Source organism: Opisthocomus hoazin, chromosome 9 (genome assembly GCF_030867145.1).
Source record: "Opisthocomus hoazin isolate bOpiHoa1 chromosome 9, bOpiHoa1.hap1, whole genome shotgun sequence".
NCBI lineage: Eukaryota > Metazoa > Chordata > Aves > Opisthocomiformes > Opisthocomidae > Opisthocomus > Opisthocomus hoazin.
The window spans coordinates 3,006,355-3,027,923 of NC_134422.1; the positions used below are offsets into that span (position 1 = coordinate 3,006,355).

The 21,569-nt window shown below is 47.6% G+C and overlaps 2 protein-coding genes across 2 annotated transcripts in view; both read right to left on the reverse strand.

Moving 5' to 3' along the window:
• Positions 1-11,659, reverse strand: part of KIF5C (kinesin family member 5C) — an 89,175-nt gene extending 77,516 nt beyond the window's left edge. Inside the window, exon 1 of the mRNA XM_075429984.1 lies at positions 11,423-11,659. Coding sequence (XP_075286099.1) covers positions 11,423-11,548 — 126 coding nt within the window. The 5' untranslated portion in view covers positions 11,549-11,659. The remainder of the gene's footprint in view (positions 1-11,422) is intronic.
• An 8,412-nt stretch (positions 11,660-20,071) lies between these two features.
• The window catches only part of EPC2 (enhancer of polycomb 2), a 51,641-nt gene continuing 50,143 nt past the window's right edge, over positions 20,072-21,569 (reverse strand). The window contains exon 14 of the mRNA XM_075430806.1: positions 20,072-21,348. Within this exon, the coding sequence (XP_075286921.1) occupies positions 21,276-21,348 (73 nt within the window). The 3' untranslated portion in view covers positions 20,072-21,275. The remainder of the gene's footprint in view (positions 21,349-21,569) is intronic.

The following is a 21,569-nucleotide window of genomic DNA, read 5'->3' on the forward strand; positions in this document are numbered from 1 at the left end:
CCTCTGAAAACCCTGACACTGGCAATGGCAGGTTTTAATAATTAAAAAAAAGCAAAAATAAAAAGCAAGCTTCCCCTTTGCAAGCAGCCTGCCCAGAGAGGCTGAGAACTGCGTACTGCCTGCGCCCAGGGCAGCTCCATCAGCAACGCTCGGGGCAGACGACGGCGGAACCCCCGAGAGCAGGACCAGAGCCTCACACGCGGGGGGAGCTCCCGCCTTCGCCCACACACCCACGGCTGTGTCCACACAGTTCAACCACCACGTGCTGCAGAAATACATTCGTACTGTTACCGATGGCTCTTTAGAAAAGCAGGGCAGATACACAGCAAGGGACTCCAAATCCCAAAGGCCGAAGGTTCCTCTCTCCAGGACTGGGTAATTGCTCTGAATTCCCATGTCCACCAGCACAACTGCCGCTGCTTCAGCTTTCAGTCTTCTTGTGTTGTAAAAAGGGAGACCCAAATGACTTTCCCAAAATGAAACTGAAGTGTGTACCAGCAGCTACCATCGTACCAAAAATCAGAAAACTCTGAAAATTAAATCACCAAACCCAATAACACGTAAGAGAAAAGCAATGAGTATTTCCATTGTATAAACAGGGGACCAAGGAGCTGAGGAGCTTAAGGTCACTTGCAAGTCAAATCCAGATTTGTTCAGCTCCAGTACAAAGTCTGAATCCAAACCAGGACAAATGCAAGCTCTACTAAGGTGATTAAGAGTTGCATCAAACCAGAAGAGCAACGTACTCGCTCTGTTAAAATTACACGTTTGTATAGTACTGTCGTTGCTGAAACAGCACATGTACATACCTTAAAACATAACAGGGAAAGAATTCGCTTAATTTTAAGGAAAACTAAGTCGCATACTATTGACCAATTCTGACAAAAGTGAATTTAAAAAATAATTTTAAAAACAGGGCAATAGTTCAGTCTGCTTTTAGAAAGCAGCCGCATTCCTGAGCCTCTCCACGAGCTCTGCAGCGAGCCAGCCTTCAGCAAGCGCTGTGGGCAGGAGCCGGTTCCTTGGAGGCAGCTCCCGGCGTCCCTCTGCCGCGAGGATGAGGAGGCCGGAGGGCTGCTGAAGCACTTGCAGTGCTGACAGGTATTTGCGGCCATCTCAGATAAGCAGCTCTTCAAACACCTTGATCAGAGGACGGAGATAACAGTGACTGCTCTCAGCATTTTCTTCCCCAGAGGGGAGCAGTTCTGCGGGTGAGCCAGGTCTTTCCCGAGCCGGGTGCTGACAGATGGGGGTTTCCATTTCTCATTCTCCCCCCCAGCTCTGGCACTGGCTCACACAACACACCTGGTACAAAACCACCTTAGACCTTCCCACTTTCCTTCAGCTCTTAGCGGCAGAGTCCTACTTTCCTCCCGCACAGAAAGAGGGAAGGCAACTCCGACACAGTGCTTCACAGCTCAGTGATCACACATGGTACAATCAAAATAAACTGTTTATGCTGGCAACAGTTTTGTTTGAAGTTTATGGCTAAGGTTATTCCATAGTACTCAGGAAATCTGGGCTGCACATAAAGCAAGCAATGGACAGAATAAATCCTCTATTACCAATATAAGCAAACATTTTTCTCAAGCCTAAAGAAACATGTGCTTCTCTATAGCAAGATTAACTTTGCCTTAAGATTTGTTTGCATTATTGAACTGCTTTTCTTTGAAGTTAAATAGTAGAAGATACCATAAAGCGAAAAAATAATCAAGCCAATGTGTTTATCAAACGACAGCAGAGTTTTCCACTGGGTATTTATGGTTGACCCACAAAGTGGTAAGAAAATAAAAAAGCATACACATAGGTTTAAAGAGGAGAAAAACCAAACAAAATGTGATATTAGAAAAAGGAGAGGAAAAGAATTAAATGCAACCTAAAAGGCGAGAGGAAAAAAATAAAAGATAATATAAAAAGGGAGAGGCAAAAATAAAAGGTAATATAAAAAGGGAGAGGCAAAAATAAAACGTAATATAAAAAGGGAGAGCAGTAGAGGATGGATGACATGGGGGTAGCAATACGAGACTAACGGGTCAATCTTCGGTAGCGGCATTTTGTATGCTTTACGTGGTGACAAAAATCATTGCTGGGCTGTTACAGAAGAATGGGCTGCTGCAGCTGGAGAAGACCGAGCTGTACGGGTGCAGACAACTGTGCCTGCAGTCTAACTGAAACAGCTACCAAGAGCGTCAGCAGTGAAACCTCGGAGCAGCGTGGCTTCCCAGGGTCGGAGAAGTCACGGTGCTTTCCAAGGGCACGCGCCATCGATCGAGCCATCAGCACATTCTGCCAGGTACACGGCGAACCAGGCGAGACAAACCCACCAGCTGAACGAGCCACAGGCACCTCTTGATGGAACCTCACCGCATGCCACCAGCTAGTCCAACACACACACAGATACGTACGCAGATACACACATCCTCCTGCTCCTCAGCTATTTGTAATGCAGAGCAACGTATTCACAAAAAGGCAGACGACTTTCCTTAGCAGAATTTTGGAACAGACTATTACTAAGTGAACAATATAAATTCTCACAGCTCTGTGAGAAGTTGCAGCATTATCCGCTTCTCACTGTCGGCCTAAATACAGAGATCCAAGCAATTCAGGAGAACTGTACAGTCAAGAAAAGAGATTACAACTGCAACAAAATCCGACTTCTGTTAACAGCTTTGCTAAAAATACTCACTAACCCCATTACCCCAATTCAGATAACGCTCTCCTGCACATCTTTTGCTAAGGGAGAGAATAATTTAGCAGTCAGAATGAGACTCGTGTATCAGAGACTCAACTTCCCTGCAGATTCCCAATGTGACTTTAAAAGTCAGCGTTCACCCCCCAAAATAAGAGGTCTTCCTTACCTCACAGGCCGCCACAAGGACAATCTAATACAACAGACTGTGTCATGGCAACATTATCTAAGTAAACGCTGGACTATATTGTTCAGGAGCACAGCAAAAGTCACTGCAAGCCTTTGGGCCACTTGACACACAAGAAAATGCGGTTTTCAGTATCACATCCTCCCCACGGAACAGGGGGGTTCAACAGCAGCTTCAAAGCAACTGCGGTTTTTCAAGAATCCTACTGCTCCCTGATGCAGAAGAGAGCCTCTTACGCCAACCAAGAGCATCTCCTATCCATCATCATAACTAGGGAGCAGAGTAAGACTTTGTTTAGCAGAGAGTGGAGCACTGAAAAAATGAATCGCTTTTAGCAAAGACAGCTAAGAGGACTACTATTAAATATTTAAGATCCTATCTCTGAATACTCATTTCTCATGGGGAAAAAATCCAACATTCTTGGTCTCAGTCAGACTCCATCTCATAATTTGAAAATGTGCATTTTCTGAAGCTGTCACGGGACCAATTATTGATACTATAATGGGAATCTGCTAACAATCACATGCACTTCCAGGACGTCCCATAAAATTCAAGAACCAAAGAGGCCATAAATATATAGAAGCAGCTTGGCTCTTTGCAGTAGATGAATAAAACCAGGATCCATTAGAAATAACACGCCTGTGACTCCACACCTTTCAGAGTCTGAAGGATCCCATTTTGGATATTTTGAGGTAAAGGGTTTTTTGCTGTTGTGTTGGTTCTGGTTTAGGTTCTCTTTTCTTTAAGTGTGCAATATTCTCACGCTCCAAAATCCAGTGCAATTGAATAAAGGTATTTTCCCAGCTCACAAAGCCATCACACAGACAAGCACCAAAGTGTACCCTCCAGCCAAGTCAAAGGCGTCAAGCAATTACCGAGCAACTCCACATCACCCTTCCGCCTCTCCGCCCGCAGCTCACTCCGAATTGCACACCCTTCACTTTTCTGCCCGCTGCCAAAGCAGAGCTCTGCTGCCTCACCCTGCAGCATCCCAGGGCTCCATGACAGGGAGAATTCGGAGCAGATCCTGAACCCAGACTCGTGCCCACACAGATAGGGGTTTTTCAAGTCATCTGGGTATCCTGGTAAATATCTTTTCAGAATGAGCCTCACCTTGGTGTGACCCCTGAGTTTTAAAAGGCTGCAGCAACACAAAAGCAAATAAAAGATGCAACTTGCTTTGAATTACTCTGAAAGTGGTTGGTAGGCAATTGTGTTTGGTCTTGTTGGGTTACATTAACACAAAACATGTCAAGCTCAAAGGGACCCAACAACAACAGGCACAAAACATCCTGTACGCAAGACTGCTAAGAAAAAAAAGAAAATAAAACCAAACCACAAACAAAACCCCTTGTGTAGAAGAGATCTTCTGATGAAAACATTGACGCCAAATTCCAAATGCACTCTTGTATTCAACTAAACCAGCCAGAACTTAGCAAGAAACGCATCGGCAACCAGACCGTCCCAAGCCATGGCAGCTAACTGGTGGAAATTGGATTCTGTGCCTTTCTTTTCCAACCAGAGAACAGACCACCCCGTTCATTTGTTCCTTCCATGCCACTGCCCTCTCTCCAACACGTGCCTACAACTCTCCTTTCCCCGACGCGTACGGTACGACCAATGAACAACACAGCTCAACTCATACGCACCAAAGTCTTCAAACAAAAGAACAGACAAATACCAACGACACGAGGTATTTAACTTTCACTCAACACTGTCCCCAGCAGAAGGAAAAGCCCACCTTTAAGAACAGCCAGGTGTGAGGTCTGCAGGTGTTGCAGCTCTGCAGCTTGCTCCGATGTGCTGGTTACAGAGTTAGAAATGCACGTTAGTGCCTGCAGACACATTAGGCATTTCAGAACCAGTAAATTGGGAAGAAAACAAATCCTAAGGTGAGTCATTTTAAATGACAACAGGAAGGACACCAAAGATCATACCAAGGGTGTCAGCAGTCTCATTAAAATTGTCAAGAAAAACTAAATTAAATAATCTCTCCTCCCAAGTATTGTTTTTACTGAAGCATCCCCCCGCCCCTTAAAAAAAACTACTACAAAGTATGTTAATATCAAAGACTTGTAAGTGGCATCTCATCTTTCATTTTATCTTTTTTAACGGCATTTATTCTTCCAGCACAGTTTGAAGCCCTGAAACAATATGTGGAGATGTAAGTACACATCACTCCCTACCAGCTTCCTCACTGCACGTTAAGCCTTCATTTAGGGCAGGAAGCTTCAAGGAGAAATCATCTCCAACGATACAGAAAAAACCCCACTCTGCTCCCAGACTTCCCCAAATCCCGGTAAATCGGGCTGTACCAGACCGCACAGCCATTCGCAGAAATGAATCCCACCAGCAGTGACGAACGCCTGCATCTCAGGGGAGGGAAACCAAGGCTGCGACAGGCTGGAACGAGGTACGCGACTACCGATGCCGAATGGCCTAAACCTTCTGGTTAAACCAAAGGCATCCTGCAGCGGCTGCCTGAGGGAAAAAGACAACACCGAGAGCGGCACGAGCCTACATTGTCCAGTTCTTTGACAATCTATCTTGTTGAAATGTATCATCTTTAGGTTCCGAAGCTTTAAGTAGGAATCTATGTTTTTGACAGGACAGGCATGCAGGATTAAGGTATTTTTGGAGAAAGATACCCAAACGGGGTTAGAAAAAGATTTTTAAAAGCCTTCAATGCCCCAGTGAAACACAAGATGGAAATTGCTCTGGTGAAAAAATAAGCAGCTTTGTATTTTGGGTAAATCATCTTTCTAGCACCACCAACAATAAATGGAAGCTATTTGCACACCTTATTTCTCACTACATTTCTAGAAAACAATAAAGCACATACAACTTCACCCAAGAAGCACCCATTGATCCTTGTCGAATAATTTTCCCCCGTTTCAGCACTTACAGGCAAGCTTGAAAGAATATCCCTTCCAGAAGACGAACAGCAGAGGATTCAGAAAAGAAGCAAACAGAAACCCCCAGACCACCCTGTCCCCGCAGAAGCCACTGTCTGTGCTTAAATCTTGCAAGAACGTGCCAAGCAGTGTTTAACGAGCCGAGAATTTTGCTTTGAACCTGAACCTGAGGAAAGTACCTCTGTCTCAGGAGTGTCTTAGTAAGCTGGTTCGGTGCCAGCAGAGTCCCGGGAGCGGAATCGGCTGCTGCGCATCCCGCGGTGCAGCCCGGGGAGCCCCCCCTGAGCATCGCTACCCCCAGGGCATTGCTCATACGGCCACGCTCTGCTCTGCGTCACGTTTCGAAGCTCCGCGTGTGCCAAATGGCCCCGCAAACCCGGAGCGGTTCCTTAGGAAAGCTGCCTCCTCATCCCGCACCCACCAGCCCAGGTTATGGGACTGGACAGATGCAAAGGCTGGAGGTGGAGGAGGAGAATGTCCAGGGCTTGGAGAAGCTTGGAGACTTTTTTGCAAGACCCGATTGAGACAGGGTTTTTTTCCACTGACTTACATTACGCAAGAGTAATATTGTACATGACATTTGCTTCTGTGCTTTATGGAAGTATCACTGTGTCAAGAAATAAATGTATTGTACTTCTTGGTAATCAGATCCAGAACAGTTTCATTCTTTAGCCAACACACTGTAAAAACAGAACCATAAAACTACTCTGACGGTCATCTCATCTGTCCCATGACTTTAACCTTCTACACAAGCGTCTGAAAATCAGTGTGAAGCACAGCGGTACGCCCTCGGAAAACAACCACTCTCCTTGAAAGTCAAGCAGGAGTGCAGCTCCCTGAACGGCTACCACAGCAGCTCTTCAGTAAATCAAGTAATTTCTTCTGCGAGGCACCGGAAAGCCACCCGGATCCAGCGGAATCATCTTGCCTTTGTTCCTTCCCAAAAGAAGAGCAACGTGCTATGATCTACAGGCTTCTGCTCCTTCCCAAGATACCTCCTGGCTTACGCTACTGAGAGAAACCACCCAAAAAAAGCCAGTGCCAGATCTGTCAGTCTTGTGCTTCTGCTGCTCTGGAAATAGTCTGACCTGAAAGCAACATAGCCCAAAGCCACCGGGGAACGAGCACAGCACATCGCGGTTCATCTCACCCGCAAAACAGGAAAACGCAGCAGGTTAGAGCCGTTTGCAGCTTATGTCAGGGTGCAGGAAAATCTTGGGGTGTAGGAGGATTAGCAACACTTTGAAAGCAACAGCTCCCACAAAGGTGTTTGTCAGCTCTCGGTGCCTTCAGACACCGTCAATGCCATACAAACGTCGCGCTTTGCTATGTCAGCTACCCGCGTCTCACAAGAGTCCTTCCCAAAAGCTTCTGTACAAAACTTGCTCAGTCTTCCCTGGAACGGAAGAGTTGAGCAGAGCTGGAAAACACATCGAAGACGCTGGGAGACAAAGCCAGCACTGGGTTCCCAGACGAAGCCTTCTGCTAGGACAACGGCACGCTGCGTATCCACTGACGTATTTTACACCAAGTCCCACCTCGCTTCACATGCTACATCAAACCAGCACGAGCTTTCTATAAAAGCTATTTAGAGATGCAGCATGAACAAGCCCTCCGTAAGCAGAGCTGCTGCGCGTTTCAAGGCAGCGATGGATGCTTGGCTTTTGTTAGAAGCACAGTGTACCACACCCCATGAAAACAGACAGGCAGCACACGGGGGATTTTTACTTTTTTTTCCAACTAGTCATCCATCTATCATCCCAGGGTTTGGGGTTTTTTAGGTGTCTCTTAACCACAGAGTGACAAGTGTTTAACAGCCTACAGAGATCTCCGTACAGGAGGGACTTCCGAGCACGACTTCTTCTCATTAGTACAAATTCTTCAGACTTCACTGGCATACAGGAAACAAAAGGTAAAACACAGCCAAATATTCTCGGGATGGAAATAAGTGAGCACCTCTCCACAAGACCACATTCCAAACAGTACCTACAGCAGAAAGCGTGGAAAAAAAAAAACAACAAACCCTGCTCAGACCTCACCCCACCCGCTGCAAAGGAATCCGCCATCAATTTTTGTTTTCTTTTACCTCGGGGAATAGGACACTGCAAACCACCGCACAGCAGCGCGGTATCAGGCGGTGATATTTTTGGTTGGCTTTAGGCACGACGGTTAGCTACATGGAATGCGTCGCGGATGAAGCAGCAGGATCTTCCCCCCATGCGAGGAAAGCGTGATCCCGCGGGGACTCCCCCGTTTCCCCACCCCAGGTCTCCCCACAGGCCAGCAGAGAGCTGTGCTGAAGCCCCCCATGCTGGCAGCGAGGGGCTGGGGAAGGCTCTGCGCTGCCCGCCGGACACCGAGCGCTCAGCACGGAACCGCAGCGCTCAGCAGCTCCTGTAAGCCGGGCTTTACGCATCCCCTCACGCTGCAGCTCCAACAGCAGCTGACAACCAGAATGAAGAGTCTTTTATCCTCTTTCTGGTAATAGCAACATGAGGTTTTTTTTCGAGCTGGCTAGAAAGATTCTTTTTAGACGTTCTGCCTTCTCAACAGGAGATATTCGCTTGAAAAAATCAGTTTCAGATCAGCCCTGCACTAAAAGGGAAGCAGTCTCTCTCAACCTAACAGGAACAGGAGGTGAAAATACTGTCTCCTTCACAACTGAATTCCCCAATATTTTACAGCAGGGGAGGGGGAGCAGGGCTGGAAGTACTCTCCCCCATAAACCTAAACCAGAAAAGTATCCTCCCGGGGAGGTCCCCAGCAGGCGCTGAGCCTCTCTGCACCCTTCCTTTGCAGGTTCTCGGGAATAAAAGCACTTGGAGGAATGGGGGGGGGGGGGAGCACGAAGAAACCACACGCCAGAAGACCGCCTCAGTCGCCTACTACAGCAAAGCTCGCCGGCAAGACTGTAAGCAGCAAGCCAGCTAGAAAAATACATTTTTAGGTACGTCAGCCAACACGATCAATCGGAGAGTCACCTTGAGGTTGCAGAGGAGCGGGAATGTAAAATGGAGCTGCAGTCTGGTGAGACTGTGGGGTAGCTAACCGCAAAGGAAAGCGAGGGATTTACCACCGCCGCCTTTCCCTGCCACGGTTAAAGATGAGATATATCTCAAGGCTTTCATATTTACAACTTTAAAGTAGAATCAAAATGCAGTGGGTTTTCTCTGTTCCCACCAAAGCAAAAGTTAAGGCAAGACATTTTTACCTTCTATACTTCACTGTGCTGCATGTGCAAAGCACATGAAGATGGATGGAAGAGGCCAGAATATAAGACACTGGGTCAAATCCCAGCTCCGCGGGGTTTAACTGGTTTGAACAGAGTTAGGACACTGCCCTGGGATTTCCCTGACAAAGAGCTCTGAACCGCGTGACCACAGGCATCGAAGAGACACAGCTTTATTCACGGCGTGAAAGATACCCTGGGGAAACTCAAGCCTAAGTTGTTAAAGTTCCTTCACCGCTGATCCCATCGAGTCGTGATCTTTAATTTTTGTTGGAAAATGTGCTCAAGGCGCTAGAGCAGTATAATGGGAAGCCATAGTGGGAGGTTCAGAAAGAAAACATTTTCCCCACAATTGTTTGTTGGGAAGGAGAAGTCGATTTCTTCAGACTTACTAGTCAGAAAAAGAATAGACATCTCCTTTAAATCATTTATATTTTCATTTTTCTTATGTGATGACAGAATTGCTCGGGGGGGGGGGGGCTGGTGGTTTTATTTGGTTTTTAAATTATTAACAGAACCCCTTTCTTTCCAGTTCCTTTCATGGACCAAAAATAAAATCTGCATTGCAGTGTTTTTCAAATGCTGTAGTAAAACACCCAAAAGAAGTGCTTGGTTCCTGTTTATTTTTGCTTTAGGTAATGTTTCTAAGAGCTTTTGGAGACTAAAATACTGCTTTTCTAGAAGAAAGTCTATTCAGGTAGTGCCTTCCACCACAACCGGGACTCCTCACCCCTGAAGGCATTATTCATTGGAGCTAAGCAGCCACTCCAAACCAGTAAATAATCACAACTGGTACCACTCTCTACTAACATACTGCAGTGGTATCTACCACAGATCAAGCTACATCAAAGCTCAATGAGCTCAGGACTGCGAATGGAGAGGACAAAGAATATGGGAAGACCTGTGTGTCCATTCGCACTTACAGAACCTCCAATATCCCCGCAGAACCCCAGCTGGAGGGTTTCTCTTTGAAGAAAGCAGCTGTATTTGAGGACTCATTTCCCTAGGTAGGATGACTAAAACGTGCGCCCAAGAGAGACCTGTGCTGTGCCCGGTGAGGAGGAAGCAAAGGCGCACTCTAAGCTTCTGACTAGGTTTTCAAGATGGCAAATAACTACCCCAAAATGATCCTGCCAAACTGAATATATACATAAAAGGAAATATTTATATGTATTTCTATAAACAAACCCACTCACTTTTCTAGTTCCTAACTAATTTTTTAAACTTCCACCGGAGGAAATTGACAGTTGCTGTTATTTTCCCTTCTCACCTTTACTGGGGGACTTCTCTGCTCTCTGGCAAGATACAAATGCCTTTTTCAAAGCATCACAGTTACCATTTTCCCAGACAACGGATACTTTGGAGACAAAGATACATTACACGCTTGCACGTTGCATTAGATGGGGAAAAAAAAGGATTCTAAACGCTACCTCTCTTAAAAAGGTAACATTGTTAAGGGGTTTACAGTAGATGTATAATCTACTTTTAGCAGGTCTGAGGGCTTATTTATTCCAGGGGAAGGAGGGGAATTTGCTGATATTTGTTTCTTCAACGTTACACTTTCGTCCCAAATATTTATTGACCAAAGATGCTGAGACTGAGAACAGATTCCATCGTCCCATTGTCACCAGACGGCTGCGGGGGTTACCACGTTCACCTCCAGAGAAAGAAAATCAATCCGGCCAGGCAGAAAACATTCAATAAAAACAAATTAAGAAAAACAAGTCGCCCGTTTATACCCAGAATTAGCTAATCTTTTTTTTTCCTTTCTTTTTTTGCTTTTCCGTACCTGCTTTGCAACTTTCACGAAAAAAAAAAAGTTGCTAAAATAAAAGTCGGGATTTGGGCACGGATCGCGACATATCGCCCAGGCGACCCCTCGTTCCCTGCCCGCAGCAAGGGGCAAAGCCAGTCCGCCCAGCCCCACCCGCGCTGGAAGCCCCGGGGACCGCACGCTTTGTTCGCCTGACCGCCCCCCCCACCCCCCAGCAGCGCTTGCCTCCAGCGGGTCGTGACTCGATATTATTCAAACCAATATTCTTTTCATAAATGAGGATTAACCCCCCCCTTGACGCCGGGTTACTCAGCGTCGTGTGTGTGTCGTGTCCCCCCCACCGCATGCACCCCTCGCCCCCCCAGGGCCCGACCCCCCCACCCCGGGCCATCTCCCCCCGGCTTTGTCTCGCCTCGCCGGGCCCCCCCACCCCGGGGACCCCTCCCCACCCCCAGGCCATCTCCCCCCCCCCCCCCCCCCCCCAGCTGCCCTGCCGCAGGGGCGCGGCGGAGGCGAGCATGCCCAGTCACCGGCATGACATCAGCGCCGCCGGACCCCCGGCCCGGGCTGGGGGGGGGGGGGTGGGGAGGTGTGTGGGTGTGAGGGAGAGGGACCGCGGCGGACTCACCCCGATGACCACCGTCTCCTCGCCCTTGAATTTGGGGATGAATTTGTCCCCCCGGAGGATCTCGGCTTCGTTGAGGGGCCGGAACCGGCACATCACTTTGATGCTGCACTCGGCGGGATCCGCCATCTCGGCCGGGCGGGCGCCGCGGGGGAGCGGAGGGCTCCGCCGGGCAGGTGCCGCAGACCGGCCCTGCTGCCGCCGAACGGGCGGGGCCGGGAGCCGCCGGGAGCCGCTCGGCAGCCGCCGCCGCGCCTCGGCCCCCGCCCGCCGCGGCTGCGCGGGGAGGGAGCGAAGGCGGGAGAGCGGGCGGTGCGGGGCCCGCCGCCCCTCCGCGCCCCCGGGGGCTGCCGGGAGGCGTAGTCCGGCGGGGCCAGCGGCCCCTCAACGGCTCCTTCCCCTCAGGGGCTCCTCAACGCCATCCCCTCAGCGGCCCCTCAACGGCTCCCCTCCATCAACGGCCCCTCAAGGGCACCCCCTCAGCGGCTCCCCTTCCTCAGCAGCCCCCCCCTTTTACCTCAACGGATCCCTCCCCTCAGGGGCTCCTCAACGCCATCCCCTCAGCGGCCCCTCAACGGCCTCCCCTTCATCAACGGCCCCTCAAGGGCACCCCCTCAGCGGCTTCCCGCCTCCCTCAGCGGCCCCTGAGCGGCTCCCCCCCCCCAGGGGCTCCTCAAGGGCACCCCCTCAGCGGCCCCTCAGCAGTCCCCCCCCCCCCCCCTTATCTCAACGCCATCCCCTCAGCGGCCCCTCAACGGCCCCTTACCTCCACAGCCCCAAAAGGGCGGGAGGGAGAGCATCCCCCACCCGACTCCGCTCGTCACCCTCGGTAATGTAAGGGTAATTAACAGTAATTAAGCGTGGGCGGCTTTGTGTGTCGAACAAAAACCGCACCACGGGGCGCAGGTGTGGCGTTTTCCCCGCTCTGTTGTGGACGAGGCCTCCCGCTGCTCTCCCAGGGAACATAATGGGGGGACACAGGAGACCCGCGCTCGCCGCCGTTGCATTGCTCTCATCTGAAGGGAAAAGCAGGGACAGCGGTGTCTCCGCCAGATGCTTTGACCTTGTTCAATTTACCAGCAGTTTTGTCACGAAGCAGTCGGTGAATCAGCATCTGGGAAAAACAGCGGCTGCAGCCCGTTCCTGCGCTTCAGGGGTGCTCTCCTCCTCTTCCTCCTCCTCCGCTCTCTGACATGGGGCATGGCAACCTTGCTTCCTTACCTGGTCAAAATACCCCCAACTTGCCCTCCTGCCCCCACCCAGTTCGCAGCACCAGATCGAAGCTGGCTGATGCTCCACAGGTCCTCTCCTCCTCCATCATTTGCTCGCTGCAAGGAGTTAGACCACTTTGAGGATGTGCGCAACAGCTGTTGGCATCTGGAAAGAAGCAGTAGACGTTCCCCTGACTTGAGCAACTCCTGAAGCGAGTTTCCTCCAAAGAACAGAGCCCTGGCTTCATTAAATTACAATTAAGATGGGAGCGGCCCGCTCATGGGCAGTTCTGCACTGATTTCCCTTTCTTCTAGCCACAGCGGTTGTCCTCAGCGCCTGGTGTGGACACGAGAAGAGCAGGGTAGTTACACAGGCTCTCATGGCCCTCTAAAAGCAATTACATCAGGGGGAGTTAGCAATGTGCAGCATGTGATAAGACATTATTACATAATGTGATTTACTCCCATGGATCACCAATTATCTAGCCTTTTGATTTCTCTTCTGTTTCAAGCTTTTACCCTGAACAGCAAATTCTTTAGTCATGACAAGTAGGGGCTTAGTCATGAAAGACAATCGTCCGATGAATTAATCCTTATTTTTCTCCGTTATCAAGAGCTCATTTTGGAGCAATTCTCTATTTTCCAATTAGCATAGGTATAATCTGCAATCGGCAAGAACGCAAAGAGCCATCTTTTCTTTGCAATTTTATCGTGAACAATACTGCATTGTCTGTATTGTAGACAATACCCTGTTGTCCCAGAGCTGCTGTTTTTACTACTTGTTACCAGATTACTGAGTTCAGCAGCCTAGTGGGAATGGTTGTTTTCAGCCAGATTCAGGAGCGATCGGAACCTCCTCGAGCTTGTGAGCTGCTTCCAGGCTGCTCTGGATGCCTGACGGAAGGTGCGATTTAGAGTTTATTGGGAAACTGCTTCACGCAAAACAATCAAGATGCAGAAAAGCAGTCGTGCTCTGCTGCTATAGCCTTAAGCATTAGCATTATTAATGTCTTCCATTCCTGAAGCCATGGCTTGTTTCAGATTGTGTACTTAGAGGAGACACCACTACGGTTATACTCTGCTTGGCATTATCGAGCTACAATACACCAGAATGTGAGAAGTTAAAAAAAGCAAAAGAAAGCCAACCTTGGTGTCATCTCATTTTCCCACACCTGTGGGGCCAGTTCTCCAGCTGGATGCTAAGATAAGGTGTGGTTTGACAGCCAGTTCTGACTGCTCCTGAAGGAATCCCCAAGCTGAGCCAGCCTCAGCTGGGACAGTTCACTGAACAGCCCGGGATGTCACAGACCTCCAAACGGGGTAACGAATCCCCTCCTCGACGACTGGGACCAAGGGGGACGGCCACAAGAACACCACAAGACGTCACTTCTCTGCAGATGAGCGCTGATGCGGCCGAGCTGTTGAGGCTGCGGGCAAACCGAGCAGGGGGCATGTGGCAGAGGTTCCTGCCGACAGCAGAGTGTGGATTCTGATAGAGAGGTGCTCCCACAGAAACACGGGAACAGACACCCGAGCGTTTCAGAAGCGAAAATCCAATTTCCTAGCCACAGAGCCAAAAGAACGCCGCTTCCTTTCATTGCTCCTGGGCTCTGGGAATGAGCTTTGGATTTGGGAAAGAGCTTCAGGAGGAAAAAGAAAAAAGAACAACAAGGTTGAATTTCTGCTGCCTTTAACAATTCAGTGCCACAGACAGACATCAGCACTAGCCAGGGGCGTAACTTAGCAGCAGGGAGAGCAGCTTTAATGAAGACTGCATTGATCCTGGTGTCTCAGCAATGGCCATCGAGATGAAATTTGATGTTACGCCTGTGCCATCAGCGCTGAGAAACGTCTCTGGGTAAAGCGGTGGAAAAGGATTTCTTGCAGGAGGTACCAAAAGGGTTGGGATCCCCGAGACAAAAAGTGATTTTAAACGTCAGATAGTTAATGTCCCACAGACACCAGAAGACACTCACTGCTAGGAGTGCATCCGGGGAAATGTTTACAAAGCCAGAACACAAAGTGTTTGGCAGGAATAAAAATCAATAAATAAGGAAGCCAAAGACTGAAGAATAGGCAACAAAATGAGCTAAAGAGTGCTGAGAAGGCAGCTAGGAGGAACTGAGATACAGAAACAACCCAATCTCCATACCCCTGCATCACCAAAGGCAAGGAGACGGATTTATAGTTCGGGAGAGACTGGGCTGCAAGACCATTTGTCCAGGCAAAGGAAAAAAATTAATAGCAAGATGTATAGGATCTGTACACCCGACACCCTCGGTCGCCCACGGTGATTATCCGGGAAGGCACGTCTCCTTTGGTCGGACAGGTAACGGGGTCTCTGGCGATCGGCGCCACGGGGGTTCCTTTCGCACACCTCCACAGAAAGTTTGGAAAGAGCGTGCTGCCAGTCACGCGGTACTCCAGCAGAAAACGCTTGGGCCGTGCTAGCAGGGGGTTAGGAGCAGCCACTGTTTCTGATCTGCAAACACTACAATGTATGCTTAAAGGATATAGATAATGTATGTGAAGAACACACATAAATCTCAGTCTTCATATAAATTATTCACGTTATGCAAAGTCATATATATTGTGCTAACCCACCTATGAAAAAAATGGGTTTGCTAAAAACAAATAAATCGATTTTTACTACTTTGTATAAAAGAGCAAAATGTTTTAGTTGATTATTCAATACTCAAAAGTATTTTTCCAAGTTACAAACCATTTCCTTTCAACCCAAATAAAAGGATTCTAAACAGGTCGGGGGGAAATGTCTTCCTTAGCTATAGGAAGCTATAAAGCAATCTTAAAAATCCCGACCAACCGAACAAAAAAGCCCGAACCCACCAAAAAAATACCCAACCCCGCAACACAAAGCCTCCGCGCGGAATTCCCCAGTGCGTGCCCAGACCCCCGCCTTTCTGGAGGAAGGGCCAGCAGGCGTTAAACAGCATTCCAGGCAGCTGATGCCACCTTCTGGTGTCACTTCCAGCCGGCGATTTCCAACCAGGATGACTAGCCTAGTCCAACCATCCTCCGGGAGACGGGCAAGGATGGTATTTTAAGCACGACTCGATCCCCAGGGCAGGGTTCGATGGAACAGCGTTAACCGAGGAAGAGGCAGCGAGGCGTCAGCAGCGAGCACCGGGCTGCCACCAGCCTGTCCCCGCACGCAGGGCTACGTCGCCGAGACGGGGCCTTGCGTCTCCACCAAAATTCAGTCTGAGCCACTGCCGAGGTTTTGCAGGCGTAGCTGTTAATTGCGCCTAGCCTGGGCCAGTCGGTCACCTCCTGCCCCGTTCACTTCTTCCCGCTATCCTTAGGAGGGTTCGACAGCCGAGGGGCACGGGACCGGCTTGTTTTTACAGACATTCCTGAATAGGCAAAGGCTTGCCAGGATACAGCGCTGCGGTCAGAGTCTTTTCATTTTACCTGTCAGAAATGTAAGGAAGCGGTTGCGTACTCCTGTCAGACTGAAGGATTTAGGCTGATATATCTGTTGGTACCAATTTTCTCTTACCTGCTACGGTATAGCCTTATTTAATTGCCTCCCTCCTTCTTCTGCCCCTTGCTCTCCGATTGATCTTTCTACATTCTCCTCCCTGCGTAATTACATTTGTATTGGAGCTGAATCAGTGTGTAATGGATTGAAGCCAGATGGGACTAAACACATTTTCCCACTCTTAGTCACAGAAACAATGGTAACTTCAGGGGGAAAAAAAGCAGCGTAACCGGGGCGCGGGGGAAAGGCAGTTCTGGCACAGCGGCAGGGCTCGAGGCGTCTCTCAGCTTTTCTGCGCGGGAGATTTGGGGCCACCGTGCCTCTTCCTGGCTGCACGTCCACTTGCCCTCAGACTGGGGAGGGACGCTGGGTTGCGCTAGATGATTTTCGCGGTCGGTACAGGGCCCACCGCTTTCAACACTGCTACCTATGGAGCAAGCAGATGATGCTGGTGTTCAGAGAAAGGACTGGACAAAACCACTGAGGAGTAGCCCATGTTCAGGAGGCAGTTCAGTTGCTCCACAGTTATTCCCTTTTAGTTTTCAGATTTTAGTCCTATTCCAACTACTTTTTTTTTCGTTAAATTGTAACTACTGGGTGACAATACAGATTGTGATTAAATGGGGTTAAATTAATCGTAAAATGTAACTTGCATGGGTGCTCTTCATTAATTTTTTGAGATTACACCACTAAAAAAATCCAAAGCACACAGAGAAAAACCATTACTCTGGATTTTGATATACACTAGGTGACGGCAACAAGCAAAGTCACGGAGAAAACAGGGAACTTGAAACTCCCTCTTCCTCCTGTACAACAGACAGGCGCTCCAGAAACAAACATTCTCACATTAGGGAATGTCATCTTGGGTACTGACCGTCACCCCAGGCAGCAGGTCGGCCCGCAACGAAACCACTTTAGGGACAAACGAGGACCTCACATCACCTAGCGTCAGACATCGCTGTTGGGCTCCTGCAAGTAAGGACGCCGGGATTCCTGGGTTTTCCCTTAAGCAGTCAGCGACAATGCAAGACGCAGTTCCCTTAGTTAAACAGAAGTCACCTGAAAGCGCTCTGAAGTCGCTCCCTAAGAAGGCTCTGTATTCACTAGCAGGAGGACAAGGCATTCAAGTTCAGCGCTTGGTGAGCGAGGTGCTTAAAAGAACAGAGCAACATATGAGTAAGAATAGCAGCCTGCTTCAAACTCATACTCTTAGCCAGAGAACTTTCTCAGCAAACAGAAATGAAATCAGTAGTACGTTCTCTCAGAAGTGCATCTTTACATTCTCCTTCTGGCCATTTAGGTAAAGCTTTGTAAAGAAAATTACCCAAATATATTCCCGTTCCATACATGCGCTATCCTCACACATTCTCACTGGCCTACAGGAGAAATGCTGCTGCAGATGCACTTAGGCACTCTACAGACAGCTGGAAGGATGTTTTCCATGCAGGCTAGAACAACGTAGCAGTGCATCTGGAATGTGACCCCTGTTGGAAGACAAGCAACAGGCTTCCCAAGTGGAAAACTCCGGGTTACACAGTTACGGCAGGACATGCTGGGAAGCACAACAGCCCTCAGCGTGGATCTGCTCCCCGCATCGTTCCCCACCTACCCCGTCTCTACCATCTCCCAGTGCACAACGTGCCCCGGCTTCAAGTAGCGCTGCCCTTACCCTGAACTGCTTGTTCTTCCCCCAAGAAATCGCCTTCCGAGCAGCTGCCGGCTCGAGGCAGCCTCCCGAGTGGAGGTGGTTCCACACCACGGCTCCACACGCCAGCACACCGCTGTCTCCATGTGGATCGGTCCGCACGGCTTCCCTGGGGGATTCAGCTGACCCGCCGTGGCTCTGGCTCACAGACAGCAATTGCCCGTATCCAACGTTTTCCACATCATTAGCTGGTTAGCTCAGAGGAGAAACAATTATCTTCCATGTGCCTTTGTCCAGATGTAAACACTTGGATCTTCATAGCTAACCCAACTCCTGTTGCCTGGCTCTACCGCTGCACAGGAAACATTTCCTCTCCCCGTTAGAGACGTCTTCCCTTTTCTCTTCTTGCCCAGGCAGCAGTTTTCTGTGAAGACATGCTTTAAGTTATGAAGGTTATTCACCATCCTTCTAAGAAGAAGTATGAAGACTGCAAAATCTAAAAGTAGAAGAAATACAAAAGTGAGATTTGAAACCGTTTCTCTGAAGTCAAATCCAGGAAGCCTGTTGAGATGACAATCCTGTATAAAGAGTTCTAGATATGATATGTATAGTTTGCTGTAGCATTCAGAGCTTTCCCGTTCAAAGACACGAATTTCTACCAGGACACTAATTTTCCAGGGCTGAGCAGCGCTTCCTGCACTGGAAACCAGGAGGAAGGCTGACGAGCTGCGAGCACGCTGCCGAGTCCACTTCAGGGTGAATCAGTCGCCTCCTGGTAGGCTGCACTGTCCGAGGATTCCGCTTCAAAAATCACGATTACTGTAACAGGGAAATGGGAAACATTTCTGCTCTTCTCTGCCAAGGAGTAGGAGGTAGTAGAGGAAAATGCACTCTCAGGGAAGGAAGTGGAATCTCAGAGCCTCAGGAAAATCGCAAAGGGCTGCAGCAACCGAGTAACTGTGTTCTTGTTTGTAAGGGAAAAAACCCCCACACACAGCGTATCGTAGAGGATTAAAGAACAGGGACAGCTCTGCAAACGCAAGAGGATATTGTTTAGATGTTTGGAAAGGGGAGGAAAGGCCCCACAGCAGACTTAGATGCCTGCAATTAAACACATACCAAAACTCCAGTCAATCCACAGATTAAATAAGTTACAGAAACATTATTAGAAAAAGAATCATTTTCTAGTATCTGACATTTAAGGGAAAACTGCACATTACACTTGAAGTCCAATACAAATTGCTGTAGATAAGCCACATTCAAAAATCTTACCTGAACAACATTCCCTCATAGGTAATACACCCAGAATCCCTATTCACATCACACTGCAGATACGCATGGTGTTCAAATAAGGGAATCAAAAAAGAAGTATGTCATATCCTCAACACAAACTTCTGATACAGCGCACAAACGTAATTCAGTTCATTGGCATCCCCCGCTGCATACCACTATCAAGAGAAAGCAGACTTCCCAACTATACTCCCTGCCTTTTACTTTTTTTCTTTAAATATTTCTGTATCTTATTATTATTATTACTATGTAACCCCCAACCCTGCCTCTCCTGACCAAGGCAGTGACAACAGAAATGTCCTGGGTTCTTTTCGACTGTTCTCCACAGGTATCATTTATCACCACCTCTCCTGGCAGACTTCATAGTGAACAGAAATAAAGCTTCAGTTCAGCAAAAAGCAGTTAATTTTAGACATCCGAGTTGCTGACAAGCTCCCAGTATTTAAAGCTCTGCAAGTGTTTTTAACTGTCAGAACTTTCAACTTCCAGAACGTAAGATAAAACACGTTAAACACAACTTAGAATAAAAATAGCTCTTTATATAAAAAGCCGAGAGGAAAAATACACTGCATGACATAGAGGCAAATTGAATCTTGACTTTCTCTGGGGAGCAGCTGGGGCTGGACTAGACAACGTCCCAAGGTTCCTGCCAACCTCAATGATTCTATGATTCATAAGAAATACAGAAACGGTATCCAAATTACAGGTGGAGCACCCAACAGCAGAAAATTCGAATTATTCACCCAAAGTAATACCTGAAGTCTCTCTAGCAATACAAGGAAAAACTGTCTCGTCCTGATTATCCCCAGGTCTCGGGTCCCAACTCCCGGACCATCCCTCCCCTACCGCACACCGCAAGCACAGGAAATCATCACATAAACTGAAACCTTTTGGGAAAAATGTGCACATGCTTTGGTCACAACCATCCAGAGCCCACCGAGAGCCCCTCAAACTGACCCTCGCATTGCCTGCACACTGCGAAATAAACACGTATGCAACATGTCCATGTTTTGATATGTATTTTTATTTCCCTGCAGTTTTCACTTATCAAGAACAAGTAACAGGGAAAGTTGTCTGAACTAGTGCATAAACAAACATTCTGAAACACCACTACACGTATCTAATTTACAAGAACCGTATAAAAAAAGTCACTAAAACACTACACTACGAAGGTGTCCAACGCTTACAGTCAGACTTTTTCCAACCCGTTACTTGCCTTGTAGCCACAGGAAAACTCTCCAAAATTGAAAAGACAATCTTGCCACAACCCTCCCTCCCCCCCACCACCTGGGATGGCTCGATATCTAGACATCCAATAATTAATTATTGCAATGATATATAATGCAATACATACCTGGTAAAATATCCTTTATGTGGTGTGTTACAGTTTTAAAGCCGGTTAAAATATGCAGTCTTCAGATAAAGTGTGATCAGTTGAAAATTTTCTCATATCCGCACAATTTTATATGTGCTAGATGCATAATTTTCCTAGTCAGTATTTTTTCCTGTGTAATTATTTTTTATAAACTGGTATTATAAATAGAAATATACATTCAAAATATATGGAAAAGTGAGTTACTACATTAAATTTGCATGTATCGATCCATCCCTTTCCCCTGCACAGTAATAGAAAATACTATTTTGCCTTGAACTTCATATTTGACAGTGAAATGCCACTAAAGTATTTACCAAAAAGTCCATCTAGTCAAATTGTGAAACAAAATGAACCAAGTGAAAACTTTACATTTCCTTTAGAAAAAAATTACAAGAATTTTGTTTCCTAGCTATGAATCTTTAACTTTTTTTTTTAGACACAAAGTTGGATTTATTTGTACAAGATACAAAATGTAAACATGGCAAAATAAATAGTTAAAACAAGTGATGCAGGATCCCATTTCATGCTCATGATCCCATTAAAGAATTATTTTTTAATCCATTCAGTTGCAAATTCAAGTGCAAAAGCATGATGATGAATATCTACTATTCAAGTAACAGAAATAATATTGATGATACAAATAAACTATTTTACAAGGTAGTGATTTTCCCAATTTTACAAAATTTACATTATATATCGACTTAATACACGATATAATGATAGTCCATTTAGGTCCATTTCAGTTCTCTGTGATCCACAGAGCGCTGTGTTTTGCATTCGGTTGGAATATAAACGACTACACCATTAGCGCAGGTCGAGACACGGGTTTGAGGTTATGTCACTTCCATGGCTACTGTGGTCTCTGCTATGCCGTTTAAACCCAGTCGTTCTGGTTCATGGTTTTCTCTGCAAGGAAAGAAATATTCAGTAGTTACAGGCAGAACACGAGTGTTTCCTGACGCAGCTTCAATCACTTCTTACATGCGCGATGTGTTCTTACACAGCCGTTACCTGGCTCAGGGAGAAACCTTAACACACACGCTAGAAACAGATTATTTAAAACTAAATACTGGCATTGCAGAACTCCACTGACTGTGCAGATTACTGCATTTAACTGTAAATTCCCA